General features: G+C 43.3%; 1 protein-coding gene across 1 annotated transcript in view; it reads left to right on the top strand.

The window, feature by feature from the left end:
- The window catches only part of WNK3 (WNK lysine deficient protein kinase 3), a 255,126-nt gene that overhangs the window by 131,244 nt on the left and 109,837 nt on the right, over nt 1-14,045 (top strand). Inside the window, exons 9-10 of the mRNA XM_082264431.1 lie at nt 277-473; nt 13,816-13,911. Of these exons, the coding sequence (XP_082120557.1) occupies nt 277-473; nt 13,816-13,911 (293 nt within the window). The remainder of the gene's footprint in view (nt 1-276; nt 474-13,815; nt 13,912-14,045) is intronic.

Raw genomic sequence — 14,045 nt, 5'->3', positions numbered from 1 at the left:
AGTGAACTTGTATCCTCTGTAGCTATTAAGAAATATATTTAAGTTAAAGTTTTTGTGCCTGAAGTTCAGCTTTAATCTCTCTTCTCTCTCTCTCTCTCTCTCTCTCTCTCTCTCTATATATATATATATATATATATATATATATATATATATATATGAAAAAATCTGCCTGCTCAGTTATTTTGTATTAGAGCTCTGCTTGGAACCTTTGGTTCAAATGAAAAGAGTTGTTCCATTTACCCTATTTTAATCCTTGTTTTTTTTTATCTGTTGCAGTTGATAGCATGTCTGATGCAGGAACAAATTCTGTTACACTGTCGGATACTTCCAGTCAGCACAGTGCCATCTATGCGGCTTCCCTTGATCTGATAAGCACACAGCAAGTCCCTGGTATGCCACAAACAGAAAGCAGCCATATGGGGCAGTTCTATCCACCACAGCAAGTCATAGGACACTATCAGCAGACACAGGCGGTGAGTCTCTGCTAAAGAAGGAATGGTTTATTTTGAGTGACAGATAAAGAGAAAGGAAAGGCAGACCGGATTATGATGTAGTAACCAGATGCTTTGTAACTTTTATTATTTCTCAAGAAGGATGATGCTGTGGTAACTAGATGATTTTGTAACATTTTAGCCCTCTTTTACACGGGTTGTACTCAAAGGGTTACTAATCTCAGGACCCTGCACTCACTGTACCTGATCTTCCACAGTACACAGAATGTGGAAATGCAATTATTTGAGTAAATATAGACCGCTAAATATGTTTTATCATCAGCAGTATATAGCAGTCTTGTAACTTCTATCAGTGTCTGGCTGAGCACTGGTTAAAGCTTGTAGTAGGAGATTTTTATTCTCCCCTGACTGTCCTATGAGGCTGCTTGACCCCTGACCCTCTGTATGGACAGTGCTGATTGGCCCTCTGCTGATCACATGCACCCTCCCCCCAAAAAAAAAAACAAAAAACTCTGGCAATACACACTAAGCTGAGCATGTGCAGATTGCCCCCAAGGCTCTGTACCATCAGGAAGTGAATCGGGGACAGTAAAAGGGGAGGATCAGAGAAGACAGGGTCAAACAGCCTTTCTTGCACAATAGGCAGGGTTAACCCCTTAGGTTCCACAGTGTGTATAACCAGAACGCTTTCCTGCATATGCACACTGATTTTACTTTTGTGGTTTGGTAACTCTTTAAGCATATGCCCATGTGTTCTGCACAGTTCCGATCTTCACAAACGGCAACTGTCCCAACCTATAACTGGCCTTAGCAGCAAGGAGCACATGGAAGGGCGACGCATGTCAAAGAAAAACAAAGAAAATGACCTGCTCAACTTACCAGCCAGCCTGGAACAAACCAAATTGTTCTGTCTAACAGTTCACATTAAAAACGGGGGTTTAGTTTGCACACATTTGCAAATACATGCGTAACATGCAGAGGCCACAACAAGGCACCCCAGTTTTATCTACAGTCCTAACTCTTTAAGTTTTGAGTGCCTCTATAGTAGGAGCACATATATAATAACAAATTGAGGACAGCTATGCCTGGAGGGAGCCCTCCTTAAAGGCACAGGGATGCACTAGACACCCAGCAAATAGCACATAGGCAGCAAAGGTTATCAGATAATCATCTGCCCAGTAGATCCAGAGTGGTTCTGCTGAGATCCTCTTCTCTGCAGCTGCCGCTCAGTTCCTATGCCACTATCTTCTACATTCTCTGGAGGCTGCCGGTTCTTCCGAGTTTAGGCGAAACCTTCTAATAACACGCTGCTGCTAGGCCCACCCCCCTCCTTCTTTTATGAATGGAATAATGTGCAATGCTCCCGGTACTTTCTGCAATATGCTTGTCACATATCCCAGGAGGCATCAGGGGACTTGTACTTCAATCACCTAAGCGAGGAGGGAGGACAGGGGCAGGGCCAAAACTATTTCAACAAAAAAGTCTTTCTGCAGTGGAGTGAGGAAGGGACAGAGAGAAAGAAACCGAATTGTAAGGGAAAAGATCCACTTTAAAGACACCGGTGTAACGTGAGAATTACCTACCCCGTGAGAAAAACCTACCTACGTCACTTCCTGCCAGGAACAGCTGAGCAGCGCAGCAGTGCGCATGCTCACAGCCCCGGAGACCTAATGGAAGAGCTGAGGATCAGACTAGTGCGCATGCGCACTAGTCTGAATTGATCTCGGTGTCCGTGAAAAAAACCTACCGACGCGGCGGTGACATAAAACAGCTGTGTTGCACTAGGAGTCATCTCCGCTCCTGTCCCAGTCGCTTCCCTGATCTTGGCTAGTAAATATAAAAGCGGCTGGCGGCTCCGTGATTTATCTTTTCATACAGCCGCCGCCGCTTTGATATTTATTAGCTGAGATCAGGGAAGTGACCGGGACAGGAGCGGAGATGACTCATAGTGCAGGCCAGCTGTTTTAATGTAACTGCTCGCGTTACACACACTGCCGTAAACCGGAAGTGACGAGGGTAGGTTTTTCTCACGGGGTAGGTAATTCTCACGGAACACCGGGATGCAATGTTTGTTAAAGAGTTTTTTTGACACTCCAGCTACACATTGGATGACTATATTACTCCATGTGTTCTGATGCTCCTTCCTGTTCAGTGGTTCTGTGCTTTTGCTTGAACCTTATGAATGTTTTAATGAAAGCACAGTCTGGCCACAAATTTTCTAAGCACTCTGGAGATGTCTGATCTTTGTCTTGACTCTGTGGGGGAGATTAACTAAAACTGGAGCACACAGAACCTGGTGCAGCTGTGCATAGTAACCAATCAGCTTTTAACTTTAGCGTGTTCAATTAAGCTTTAACAAGAGAAGCTGGAAGCAGATTCTGCGTGCACCACTTTTAGTGAATCTCCCTGTGTGTGTGTTTGTTGCCATCTCAGCCTGATGCTGAAGGTTTCTAATAAATCCCAGTTTGTGTTCCAGTGGGTGGTGGGAGTAAAAGAGATATCGGTCTGTGTTGGTGGGCTTCCAAGTTACCCCCTCATTGACATGTAGCATACAGTTTTAAAAGGGTAATTTATCAGTGCCCCTTACCATGTAAACTTGATGTTTGCGTGTTCACTTAAAGTGGTTCTAAAGGCTGAAGTTTTTTTTAATATTAATGCATCCTATGCATGAAGGTAATAAAACCTTTTGTTTGCAGCTTCCTCTGCAGCCCTCCCAATTACTCACCGCTGCCTTTTTTCGATCCAGTGATGTGTACGAGAGCGGCTTTCCCGAGTCGTTGTTTCCTCAACAGAGGGAGTCATTGGCCAGTGAGGCCAATTACAGCCAGTGAGAAGCGAGTGGGGGGCGGGGCACACAAAGGCAGCTCAGAAGCATGCACGAGTGTCCCCATAACAAGCGGCTTGCTATGGGGGCACACAGCGAGGGGGAGGGGCCAGAAGTTCCCACGGGGACCCGAGAAGAGGAGGATTGAGGCTGCTCTGTGCAAAACCATTGCACAGAGTAGGTAAGTATAACCTGTTTGTTTTAAAAAAAAAAAAAGAGCCTTTAACCACGTCAGCTCTAGAAGGTTTTACCCCATTAATGACCAGGCCATTTTTTTGCGATACGGCCCTGCGCTGCTTTAACTGACAATTGCGCGGTCGTGCGACGCTGTGCGCTAATAAACTTGATGGTATTTGATCACCTTTGTGGTTTATTTTTTGCGCTATAAACAAAAAAAGAACCACAATTTTAAAAAGAAAAAAAAGATATATTTTTTACTTTCTGCTATAAAACATACCCAATAAAATTAAAAAAAATCAAATTTTTTCACCAATTTAAATATATTCTGCTACATATTTTTGGTAAAAAAATCCTAATCGGTGTATATTGGTTTGCGCAAAAGTTATAGCGTCTACAAACTATGGGATAGATTTATGGACTTTGTTTTTGTTTTTACTAGTAATGGCTGCGATCAGCGATATTTAGTGGGCCTGCGACATTGCAGCCGACAAATCTGACACTAAGTGACACTTTATGGGGACCAGTGACACCAATAGAGTGATCAATGCTAAAAATAATGCACTGTTTCTTTATGACACTGGCAGGGAAGGGGTTAACACAAGTGGTGATTAATGGGTTAAGTGTGCTCCTAGCGAGTGCTTTCTAACTGTAAGGGGAGTCGATTCACTAGAGGAAAAGAGATCCACAAGATCTCTCTCTTCCTCTGACAGAATGGCGGTCTGCATCGTTTACATAGACAGACCGCCATTCTGTTATTCTGCCGAACGATGCAGAAAACCTGCATCCAATTCGCAATAGTGTGAACCCAGCCTAAAGCTTGTGTTTCCAAAGTTCTAATCTTCACCCATGTATCATCCACATACCTGAGCCAATGACCCAGTGTTATTCCCTTGAAAGAGGTGAAGGTTCTCTTCTCCACCACCATGTATGGTTTAGCTACAATAGGAGATACAGGTCATCCACATGCAAAGCCATGTTCTGTCTGTTAAAGTTATCCTTCTACTTGAAATAGATGGTGTTAAAGAGGTTGTAAACTCTTTTTTTTATTTTCTTTTTTCTTACTTACCCTGCAAGAGAAACACATAATGAGCTAGTATGCGATGCATACTAGCTCATTATGAAATACTTACCTTAGAACGAGCCCCCGCCGTGCCGTCCGCTTAGCTGGATGACGGGCGACATGTCTAGTCGCCCGTCTTCCGGGATCGCGGCATCCGGCCATCTGATTGGCCGGAGCCGCGGTGACGTCACTCCCGCGCACGCGCGCGGGAGCCGACAGTCACGGCACGGAGTTCTGAAGGAACGGCACGAGCGGCCGTTCCTTCAGTGCGCCTGCGCCAGTGACGTCACTGGATGCTTCTAAGGTAAATATCTCCTAAACGGTACATGTTTAGGAGATATTTACAGTACCTATAGGTAAGCCTTATTATAGGCTTACCTATAGGTACAAGTTGTAGAGGAGGGTTTTTCCTCTTTAAGGCCAAAGTCCAGCAAGGTAAATGTTTGGTCTGTCCTAAAAGATGGAGATGTTTTTTTTTAAAGAAATCATACTTACCTAGGTGGATGCAGCAACGGTCCAAAGCTAAATCTGTCCCCCACCGGCTCTAAGGCTGAGAACTGAGCGATCAAACACAGCTGATTGCTTTGTTCTCAGTGCTCCATGAGCAGAGTGCTGGTGACTGCCAGTCAGTGCTGTCTGCTCTATCCCACCCAACCCATACTCACTGGAGCACTAGGTTGTGGAGAGGACAGGAGCGGCTGGCTCAGGCTCTCAGAGGCAGAGCCAGCTTTTTAGTCTCCTGGGTGAATCCCGACCATATGGTTGCGATCCTTCCCCAAGCTGGACTGGCTTTGAAGCCCGCTGTTAGCTGAAAATGGGTCTCAGGATTGCAGAGTGAACTGTGATCCACAGGAGAAGTACAGTCAAACAAGCTTTGGCTGTACTTCTCCTTTAGGTTTTCTTCTGTTTAGAGTCATATCCCATTTCAGATGTTTCCTCAGTCTCGATAGCATATGTAGCTGATATACAAGTGAAAAGGGAAGTGACATCCTAGAATACCATGGTCTCATCTGACTCTTCAATGCACATACCTTTTTGACAATATTCTTTGGAGCTCTGAGAACTCTTTACTTCGTTGTCATATACGTGATCAAGTTGATGCCGTTGACAGTTGGTCTTAGAGGTCCTCCTTCCTTGTATAAGACAAGCACAGCTTATTAATTTCAGCCTGAAAGGGCCTCAGACATAGAATGACTAAGGCCTTTTCCGGCTGACATGTGTAAGCTGTTTATGTATTATGGGTGTTTGAATTTTGAATTAGGAATGTTTGGAAGAAGTTATTGTGTGCTTGGTTATCTGGGGTGGGCCGGTTGGAAGTTAGGATTTAGCAAAATTATAGCTCTGGTGTGTGATCCATATTAGAAACACTAGAATGGGTACCCTGCTTGGGAACTCAGCGAGAGAGGGAAGCTTCTCATCAAATTCCAGCACCTACTATGGAGCGTGCAGCAACTTCAAGTATAGACTTAAATAGAAACTTTCCACCTGGCTCTAATTCTTCGTGCATAGCACGGAGTGGCTGATATGACAGTTACAGATTCCAGCCGGGGTTGATATTTGATCTTCCCTTGTTCTCTCTTTTGCTTGTGAATTGTGTTTATAGATTGTTTGCTGATCTATTTGGAAGATAGGTTCCATTCTTCAATACCTGGTGAGCAGATTAGAAAGAATCATGTATGATGGAGGTGAAATGTGTTCAGTCCTTCTGGGCAGCTTGTACCTATACGTTAGTTGTGTGGTTATTTTGCAGCAGTGGACCGGAGCTGATTGATTACGCTTTGCTGATACGACACTTGTAAGCTTGTAAGATATAAAGCTAGCATGGCAGAAAAAAAATTGGGAAAAATTCAAAAACAATCACGGAGTTGGAAAAATAATTGCCCCCTCCTAAAAATGACTTGTAAACTCAATCAGGTGTAGCTAATTACCACCTCAATGGCACACAAAGCCATTTGACTTTCAACTGTCATCAGCTGTGGTCATTTTGATTAGCTCAGCATGAAAAGCACTTTCCTGGAGCATTTCAGTACCTGGTAGTGCAACCGAAGCAATCAACTATGTATGATAAGGCACTGTCAAAAGATCTCTGAGATAAAGTTGTGGACAGGCACAAGTCTGGAGATGGATACAAAAAAATTTCAAAGGCTTTATCAATGCCTAGAAGCACAGTGAAGTCTATTATTAAGAAGTGGAAGGTATTTGGTACAACACAGACCCTCCCTGGATGAGGATGTCACTCCAAACTGGATAAAAGAGCCAAGAGGAAACTGGTCAGAGGCTACCAAGAGGCCCACAGCAACTCTGAAGCAGTTGCAAGAGTGGTCATTGTGTGCATGTTACAAATATATCATAAATTCTCCACAAATGCGGCGTGTATGGGAGGGCTGCAAGAAAAAGCCACTCCCCAAGAAAGGCCACATGCAGTCACGACTGAGCTTCAGGCAATAATCAGTCCATGTGATGATGTTTTGTAGTTTTAGTGAACACTTGGATAGCAGAAGGGAGGAGTGGGATACTCCAACTAATACCTATATACAGTATTGAGGACAACTGACTTTAGGATGCGGCAAGGCCGCTGCTTCACTCTGCCACTGAAGTGAAGATATTTTAAGTGTTCCTGCTTGCAATTCTCTTCAGGGTTCTAAACTCGGCACCCCCATTCTCTCTTACTGTGTGTGCTGACACCCGTCCACTGACTTTCCTCTGGAGTGGTCCCCTTCCTGGGCAGACCCCTGAGTTACTGCCGCCTCCAACTCCACCAGTCAGCTTTCCTGGACCTCTGGATTCAGCCCCACACTCTGGTTCACCAGGCTGACTACCTGTGACCACCATCCACAGCTACAGAAAAGGAGACGGCCATCACCCTCCTTCCGGGATCTGGCTTCCCACCCAAAGACCCCCTGCCTCATGTGCTCTTGGCTTTTATACCCCATTCCATGATGCACCTCTCTCTTTGCCAAACCCATGGGACGGTATCAAAGCCTGTGTGTCATTGGCTGGGTTTCCTCCACTGTCCAATGTACCTTTCCATTTGATACAGTGGGAATACAACCTCAGGCCATATGAATCACACATGGAGCAGGCCTAACTAATAGATACAGCTCCCTGATAAGCAGAGAGCTCCTATGCTTTACCTACTGCTTTCCTGTTAAGCAGAGAAAGCCAAAAACTATTCCTTCTATCTAGCACCTGACTAGGAAGGTGCCACACACAAACTACTGAATTGCTTGTGGAGTAGTCATTCCATTTTTCTAGTAAAACTGGTCAGTCCATTCAGTGTGCCATCTCTAGTGTGAACCTCCAAATTGCGTAAACAAATACCTGCTAATCTATCCCTAGGAATAGGCCGATCTGTGTCCTTTGACAGTTGATGGAGGCTTTGCATATGTATGGACAGTGTCTTTTTGATAGATGTACTTGCTTTTTAAAGTATCTGGTGTGTATATGGGAGACAGCGATGGACCAAAGAAACCAAAGCTGGGTATTTGATGGATGTACTGTGGAGGTGTACTTCTTTCTAGGGGGGCTAACATCCAATGTTAACGGTCGATCCTGTTAGTCTTGGGCTGTTAAGCAGAAAACACTTGGGTATAGAGGAGCTCCTAGTATTAAAGATTGTTTCACTCTAGGGTCTCTTTGAGAAATGTATTAAAGGTAACATTTAAAGCCAACGTGTTTTGGGGGGGAAAATGCCTCCCCTTTTCTCAGGGCTGGCGCAGTGGGATTAGAGGCAATAGGGGAATTATAGTAGAGCTTGATCACGCCTTATCGCAATTGCAAACTGCTTGCATGATAAGGTTTGATAGCCTATATCAAACTCCATTATATATCTTCTATTGCATCAAATTGCTGTTTTAATTACATCCACTGCTCCAGCCCTGAGGAAGGAGGAGACATTTTACCCAAAAATGCAATGGATTTACCTGTTCTCTTCAATAAGCTTCTCAAAAAGACCCTCGAATGAGACGATTATACTGAATGCTGCTCTATACCCAGCCAATTGCTTTGTAAATTGAAATGAAACATATTACTGTCCTTCAATAGAAACTGTCAGCAAACAAATGTCTAAATCAAAGCATTATATTTTATAAAACATTGCTGAAACAAAATCTATTTTGCCTATCACTGACATTTCAAGACCCTCCGAAAAAGCAGTGAATTTAAATAGGCCATTCCTATCCCTTTTGTTTATTGAATAGTATGCTGTAAAAACAGTATTAATTACCTGAAGCAACCGCCATTGTTTTGCTCGGTACTGATGCTGCTATTGTCTACAACCCTTGATTAAACTGTTTCAGCTCCCTGATGTTCTGCTTGTTTTGATTGCCCAAAAATTAACCTGTTCAGGCATCCTCTGTGAACAGGTATATTAGACACAGCCAGCCCTGATTTATATGCCACATCTGGTTACAAATGTAATGCCCATTGCTCAGCCCAGTGGACACTGCCTTGCTTGGTACCAAATTCTCTTTTAGCAACAAGTCCAGTCTGCAAACTTACGGTCATTTTAAGGTACCAGGTAATATGTGCTTTCATTAAAGACACTAGGAAAGTCTCTAAGATGTTAGGCACCATTTTTAAAGTGATTGTAAAGTCTCTGTTTATATATATATATATATATATATATATATAAAAAACAGGTTATACTTACTTTACTTGCTTTGGGCAGTTGGTTTTGCACAGGGCAACCTGGATCCTCCTCTTCTTGGGTCCCTCGTTGCTGCTCCTGGCCCCCCCTTATATCGAGTGCCCCCACAGCAAGCAGCTTGCTATCCCGGTGGGGGGGATGATGAGGGACGATTGTTAGGGGTGCTGTAGGTGGGTTGCTTCAATGAATTGGGGCCTTCAAAATGAAGGGCATGGCAATACACTGCGACGCAGTACATTTATTGCTGTGGTTTTGTGGTATCTTACAATAGAGCATTCCTGTTACCACAGCGCAGAGGTGTAATATCTGTGTACCTTAGCCTTGTATTTAGCAAATTGGATGTTCTGGGATATTAATACCAAATGGCATTAGCGATGGGTGAGTTGGAGCAGAGCCGACTAAGCTGTGGTCAAAATTTTTTTCATCTGCAGAGTGATTTTACAATTTGGAAAATAATTTTGACCAGCCTCTTCTTTTTTCTGATCTGCAGTAGCTTATGTACATCGAAAGCGCTGATCATCATTCCATATGCATTTTTCATTGAACCTTTGTTGATTGTTTTCAAATAGTGGTTTAATATATAGCCAAGCTTAGAGTCGGTTCACACTATGGTGACACGACTCTGTACTACTTCGGGGGTGAAGTCCAGTGCACCGCGACTTCGGCGCGACTTGCACGGACTTCATATAATGAATGTCTATGCAAGTCGCTCCAAGGTCGCCCCGAAGTAGTACAGGACCCTTTTTCTAAGTCGGAGCGACTTGTGTCGCTCCTATTAGAGCGGGTCCTGTAGCAGTCAATGGACCGCGAGGGACCGCGACTTGTCAGGCTGACAAGTCGCGCTGGTGTGAATCGAGTCTTAGACTGACTTGTTATTTGTTTTCTTTTCTCAGGCAAAGAACATTTTCAACAAGTATAGAAAATACCTGTTATCTTGTCAGCACTGCAGTGCCTGTCACTGCCTGTGAGCTGAACTAAAGCTCCTTTTTCTTTAATGCCCAAGTTTTAATCAAAATTCAGTAAATGATCAGCAATCTAAGAAGGGTCTTCAAAAAGTTTCTGCACTTGTATATTTTCGTTGGAATCGGTGAGGGTGGGAGGAGTAGTAATTGGCCGTGTTTGAGAGTGTCTTATGACTAGTCTGTTTGGCAAGCCGGCTGACCTTGCATTTTAGTACAAGGGTTGTGACACTGTGGTGAAGATGGCTGCAAAACATTTGAAGAACCCTCGTATGATTGAAGGAGATGTGGACCTTTCATTCATCCTCCTGTACTCTGTTCATAGAGGTCTTTTCATGAATTGTAGTACAGCTTCTATGAATAGAGGAGGGGGGGTTTAAAGTAGAGATCGACCGATTATCGGCAAAGCCGATATATCGAGGGCCGATCTGCACTTTTCCCGATATATCGGAATCGGACTCCAAGGTGACCAATATTACTGATATTTCGGGAAAGTGCTTGTAATGGGGTGATGCCTACAGCTAGGAGCATCACCCGGTATCGGGGTTCTTGAGCCAATGGTCGGCTGTCGTGTAAAATATCGGCCGGTACCGATAAGCGATGACCAAAATATCGGTTGATCACTAGTTAAAAGGTTGGGCATATTTAGCACTCCTGACAAGCGCCTTTGACAAACTCAAACTTGCTGTGAGCTCCGACTTTATTTCCGGTGACTGTACACCAGGAATAATTGGAGATTTCGACCAATTGGTGTTTTCATGCTATTATTAGTGGAGATTGCTATTATTAGTGGAGCACGGGCAAAGTGACGTACTCGTACGATGCTGGCTGCTGCCATATTTGGGCAACCGCCCAGTGTCAGATTGCCCACCCATTATACAGTGGGTACGGAAAGTATTCAGACCCCCTTAAATTTTTCACTCTTTGTTATATTGCAGCCATTTGCTAAAATCATTTAAGTTCATTCTTCTTCCTCATGAATGTACACAAAGCACCCCATACTGACAGAAAAACACAGAATTGTTGACATTGTTGCAGATTTATTAAAAAAGAAAAACTGAAATATCACATGGTCCTAAGTATTCAGACCCTTTGCTCAGTATTTAGTAGAAGCCCCCTTTTGATCTAATACAGCCAGGAGTCTTTTTGGGAAAGATGCAACAAGTCTTTCACACCTGGATTTGGGGATCCTCTGCCATTCCTCCTTGCAGATCCTCTCCAGTTCTGTCAGGTTGGATGGTAAACGTTGGTGGACAGCCATTTTTAGGTCTCTCCAGAGATGCTCAATTGGGTTTAAGTCAGGGCTGTGGCTGGGCCATTCAAGAACAGTCACGGAGTTGTTGTGAAGCCACTCCTTCGTTATTTTAGCTGTGTGCTTAGGGTCATTGTCTTGTTGGAAGGTAAACCTTCGGCCCAGTCTGAGGTCCAGAGCACTCTGGAGAAGGTTTTTGTCCAGGATATCCCTGAACTTGGCCGCATTCATCTTTCCCTCGATTGCAACCAGTCGTCCTGTCTCTGCAGCTGAAAAACACCCCCACAGCATGATGCTGCCACCACCATGCTTCACTGTTGGGACTGTATTGGACAGGTGATGAGCAGTGCCTGGTTTTCTCCACACATACCGCTTAGAATTAAGGCCAAAAAGTTCTATTTTGGTCTCATCAGACCAGAGAATCTTATTTCTCACCATCTTGGAGTCCTTCAGGTGTTTTTTTAACAAACTCCATGCGGGCTTTCATGTGTCTTACACTGAGGAGAGGCTTCCGTCGGGCCACTCTGCCATAAAGCCCCGACTGGTGGAGGGCTGCAGTGATGGTTGACTTTCTACAACTTTCTCCCATCTCCTGACTGCATCTCTGGAGCTCAGCCACAGTGATCTTTGGGTTCTTCTTTACATCTCTCACCAAGGCTCTTCTCCCCCGATAGCTCAGTTTGGCCGGACGGCCAGCTCTAGGAAGGGTTCTGGTCGTCCCAAACGTCTTCCATTTGAGGATTATGGAGGCCACTGTGCTCTTAGGAACCTTAAGTGCAGCAGAAATCTTTTTGTAACCTTGGCAGATCTGTGCCTTGCCACAATTCTGTCTCTGAGCTCTTCAGGCAGTTCCTTTGACCTCATGATTCTCATTTGCTTTGACATGCATTGTGATCTGGAAGGTCTTATGTAGACAGTCATATAAATATATGAGTGTCACAGCAAAGGGTCTGAATACTTAGGACCATGTGATATTTCAGTTTTTCTTTTTTAATAAATCTGCAACAATGTCAACAATTCTGTGTTTTTCTGTCAGTATGGGGTGCTATGTGTACATTCATGAGGAAGAAGAATGAACTTTCAGATTTATTAAAAAAGAAAAACTGAAATATCACATGGTCCTAAGTATTCAGACCCTTTGCTGTGACACTCATATATTTAACTCAGGTGCTTTCCATTTCTTCTGATCATCCTTGAGATGGTTCTACACCTTCATTTGAGTCCAGCTGTGTTTGATTATACTGATTGGACTTGATTAGGAAAGCCACACACCTGTCTAAGACCTTCCAGATCACAATGCATGTCAGAGCAAATGAGAATCATGAGGTCAAAGGAACTGCCTGAAGAGCTCAGAGACAGAATTGTGGCAAGGCACAGATCTGGCCAAGGTTACAAAAAGATTTCTGCTGCACTTAAGGTTCCTACGAGCAGAGTGGTCTCCATAATCCTCAAATGGAAGACGTTTGGGACGACCAGAACCCTTCCTAGAGCTGGCCGTCCGGCCAAACTGAGCTATCGGGAGAGAAGAGCCTTGGTGAGAGAGGTAAAGAAGAACCCAAAGATCACTGTGGCTGAGCTCCAGAGATGCAGTCAGGAGATGGGAGAAAATTGTAGAAAGTCACCCATCACTGCAGCCCTCCACCAGTCGGGGCTTTATGGCAAAGTGGCCCGACGGAAGCCTCTCCTCAGTATAAGACACATGAAAGCCCGCATGGAGTTTGCTAAAAAACACCTGAAGGACTCCAAGATGGTGAGAAATAAGATATATTTATATAATATAATTATATATATATATATATATATATATATATATATATATATATATATAATATAATTTTTTTTTTTATTTCAAAATTTTCAGTCCTTTTTTTATTTCGCAAGAAAAGAAAAATCCAGTGGTGATCAAATACCACAATAAGAAAGCTCTACTTGTGTGAAAAAAAAAATATAAATTTTGTTTGGGTACAACGTTGCATGACTGCACAATTACCAGTCAAAGTAGTGCAGTGGTAAATGGCAAACAAAATGGCTTGGTCATGAAGGGGATAAAGTCTTCCTGAGGTCAATTTATTAATAAAAACATAAAACTTTTTATGCAAAAATAGGCTTTAAAGTTACCTTATCTTCTCTGAACTGGTTCCCCATGTAATGCAGATGAAAAGATGTGTGGAGATGTTCGTAGTCCATATCGGGAGAGCAGCTTGCGTGACAATTACAGCTCCTTCCATAGATAGAATAGAGTTACATAGCTACCAAAGGGCAGAAAGTGTGTTATTTGCAGCATTTTAGATGAAAATAAAGGGGGAAAAAAAAGAAAATTATTGCAGCCACCAAGTCTAAGGACTGGTAAGCCACATAGTAGTACATTTTTATTTTTGGCCTAAATGGACTATTAAATTCCATATTTTAAGACCGCTGATTTTCTTTGTCCCCCCCTCAGATACCCTTGGCACAGATGTTACCGATGCAGTGCTTGGCTCAACCAAATTCCCCATACCAACAAGTGACAGTGGTGGAAGGACAACTTGCTGCACAGGTAATGTGTGTGTGTGTGTGTATATGTATGTATATATGTGTATATATATATATATATATATATATATATATATATATATATATATATATATATATATATATATGTGCAGAAACTATAATGTGCCTTACTCAGCA

This window comes from Pelophylax lessonae (assembly GCF_965119305.1).
Source record: "Pelophylax lessonae genome assembly, chromosome: 7".
Lineage (NCBI taxonomy): Eukaryota > Metazoa > Chordata > Amphibia > Anura > Ranidae > Pelophylax > Pelophylax lessonae.
Note: the sequence above shows the minus strand (reverse complement) of the source record. Positions and strands in the feature narration are given on the sequence as shown.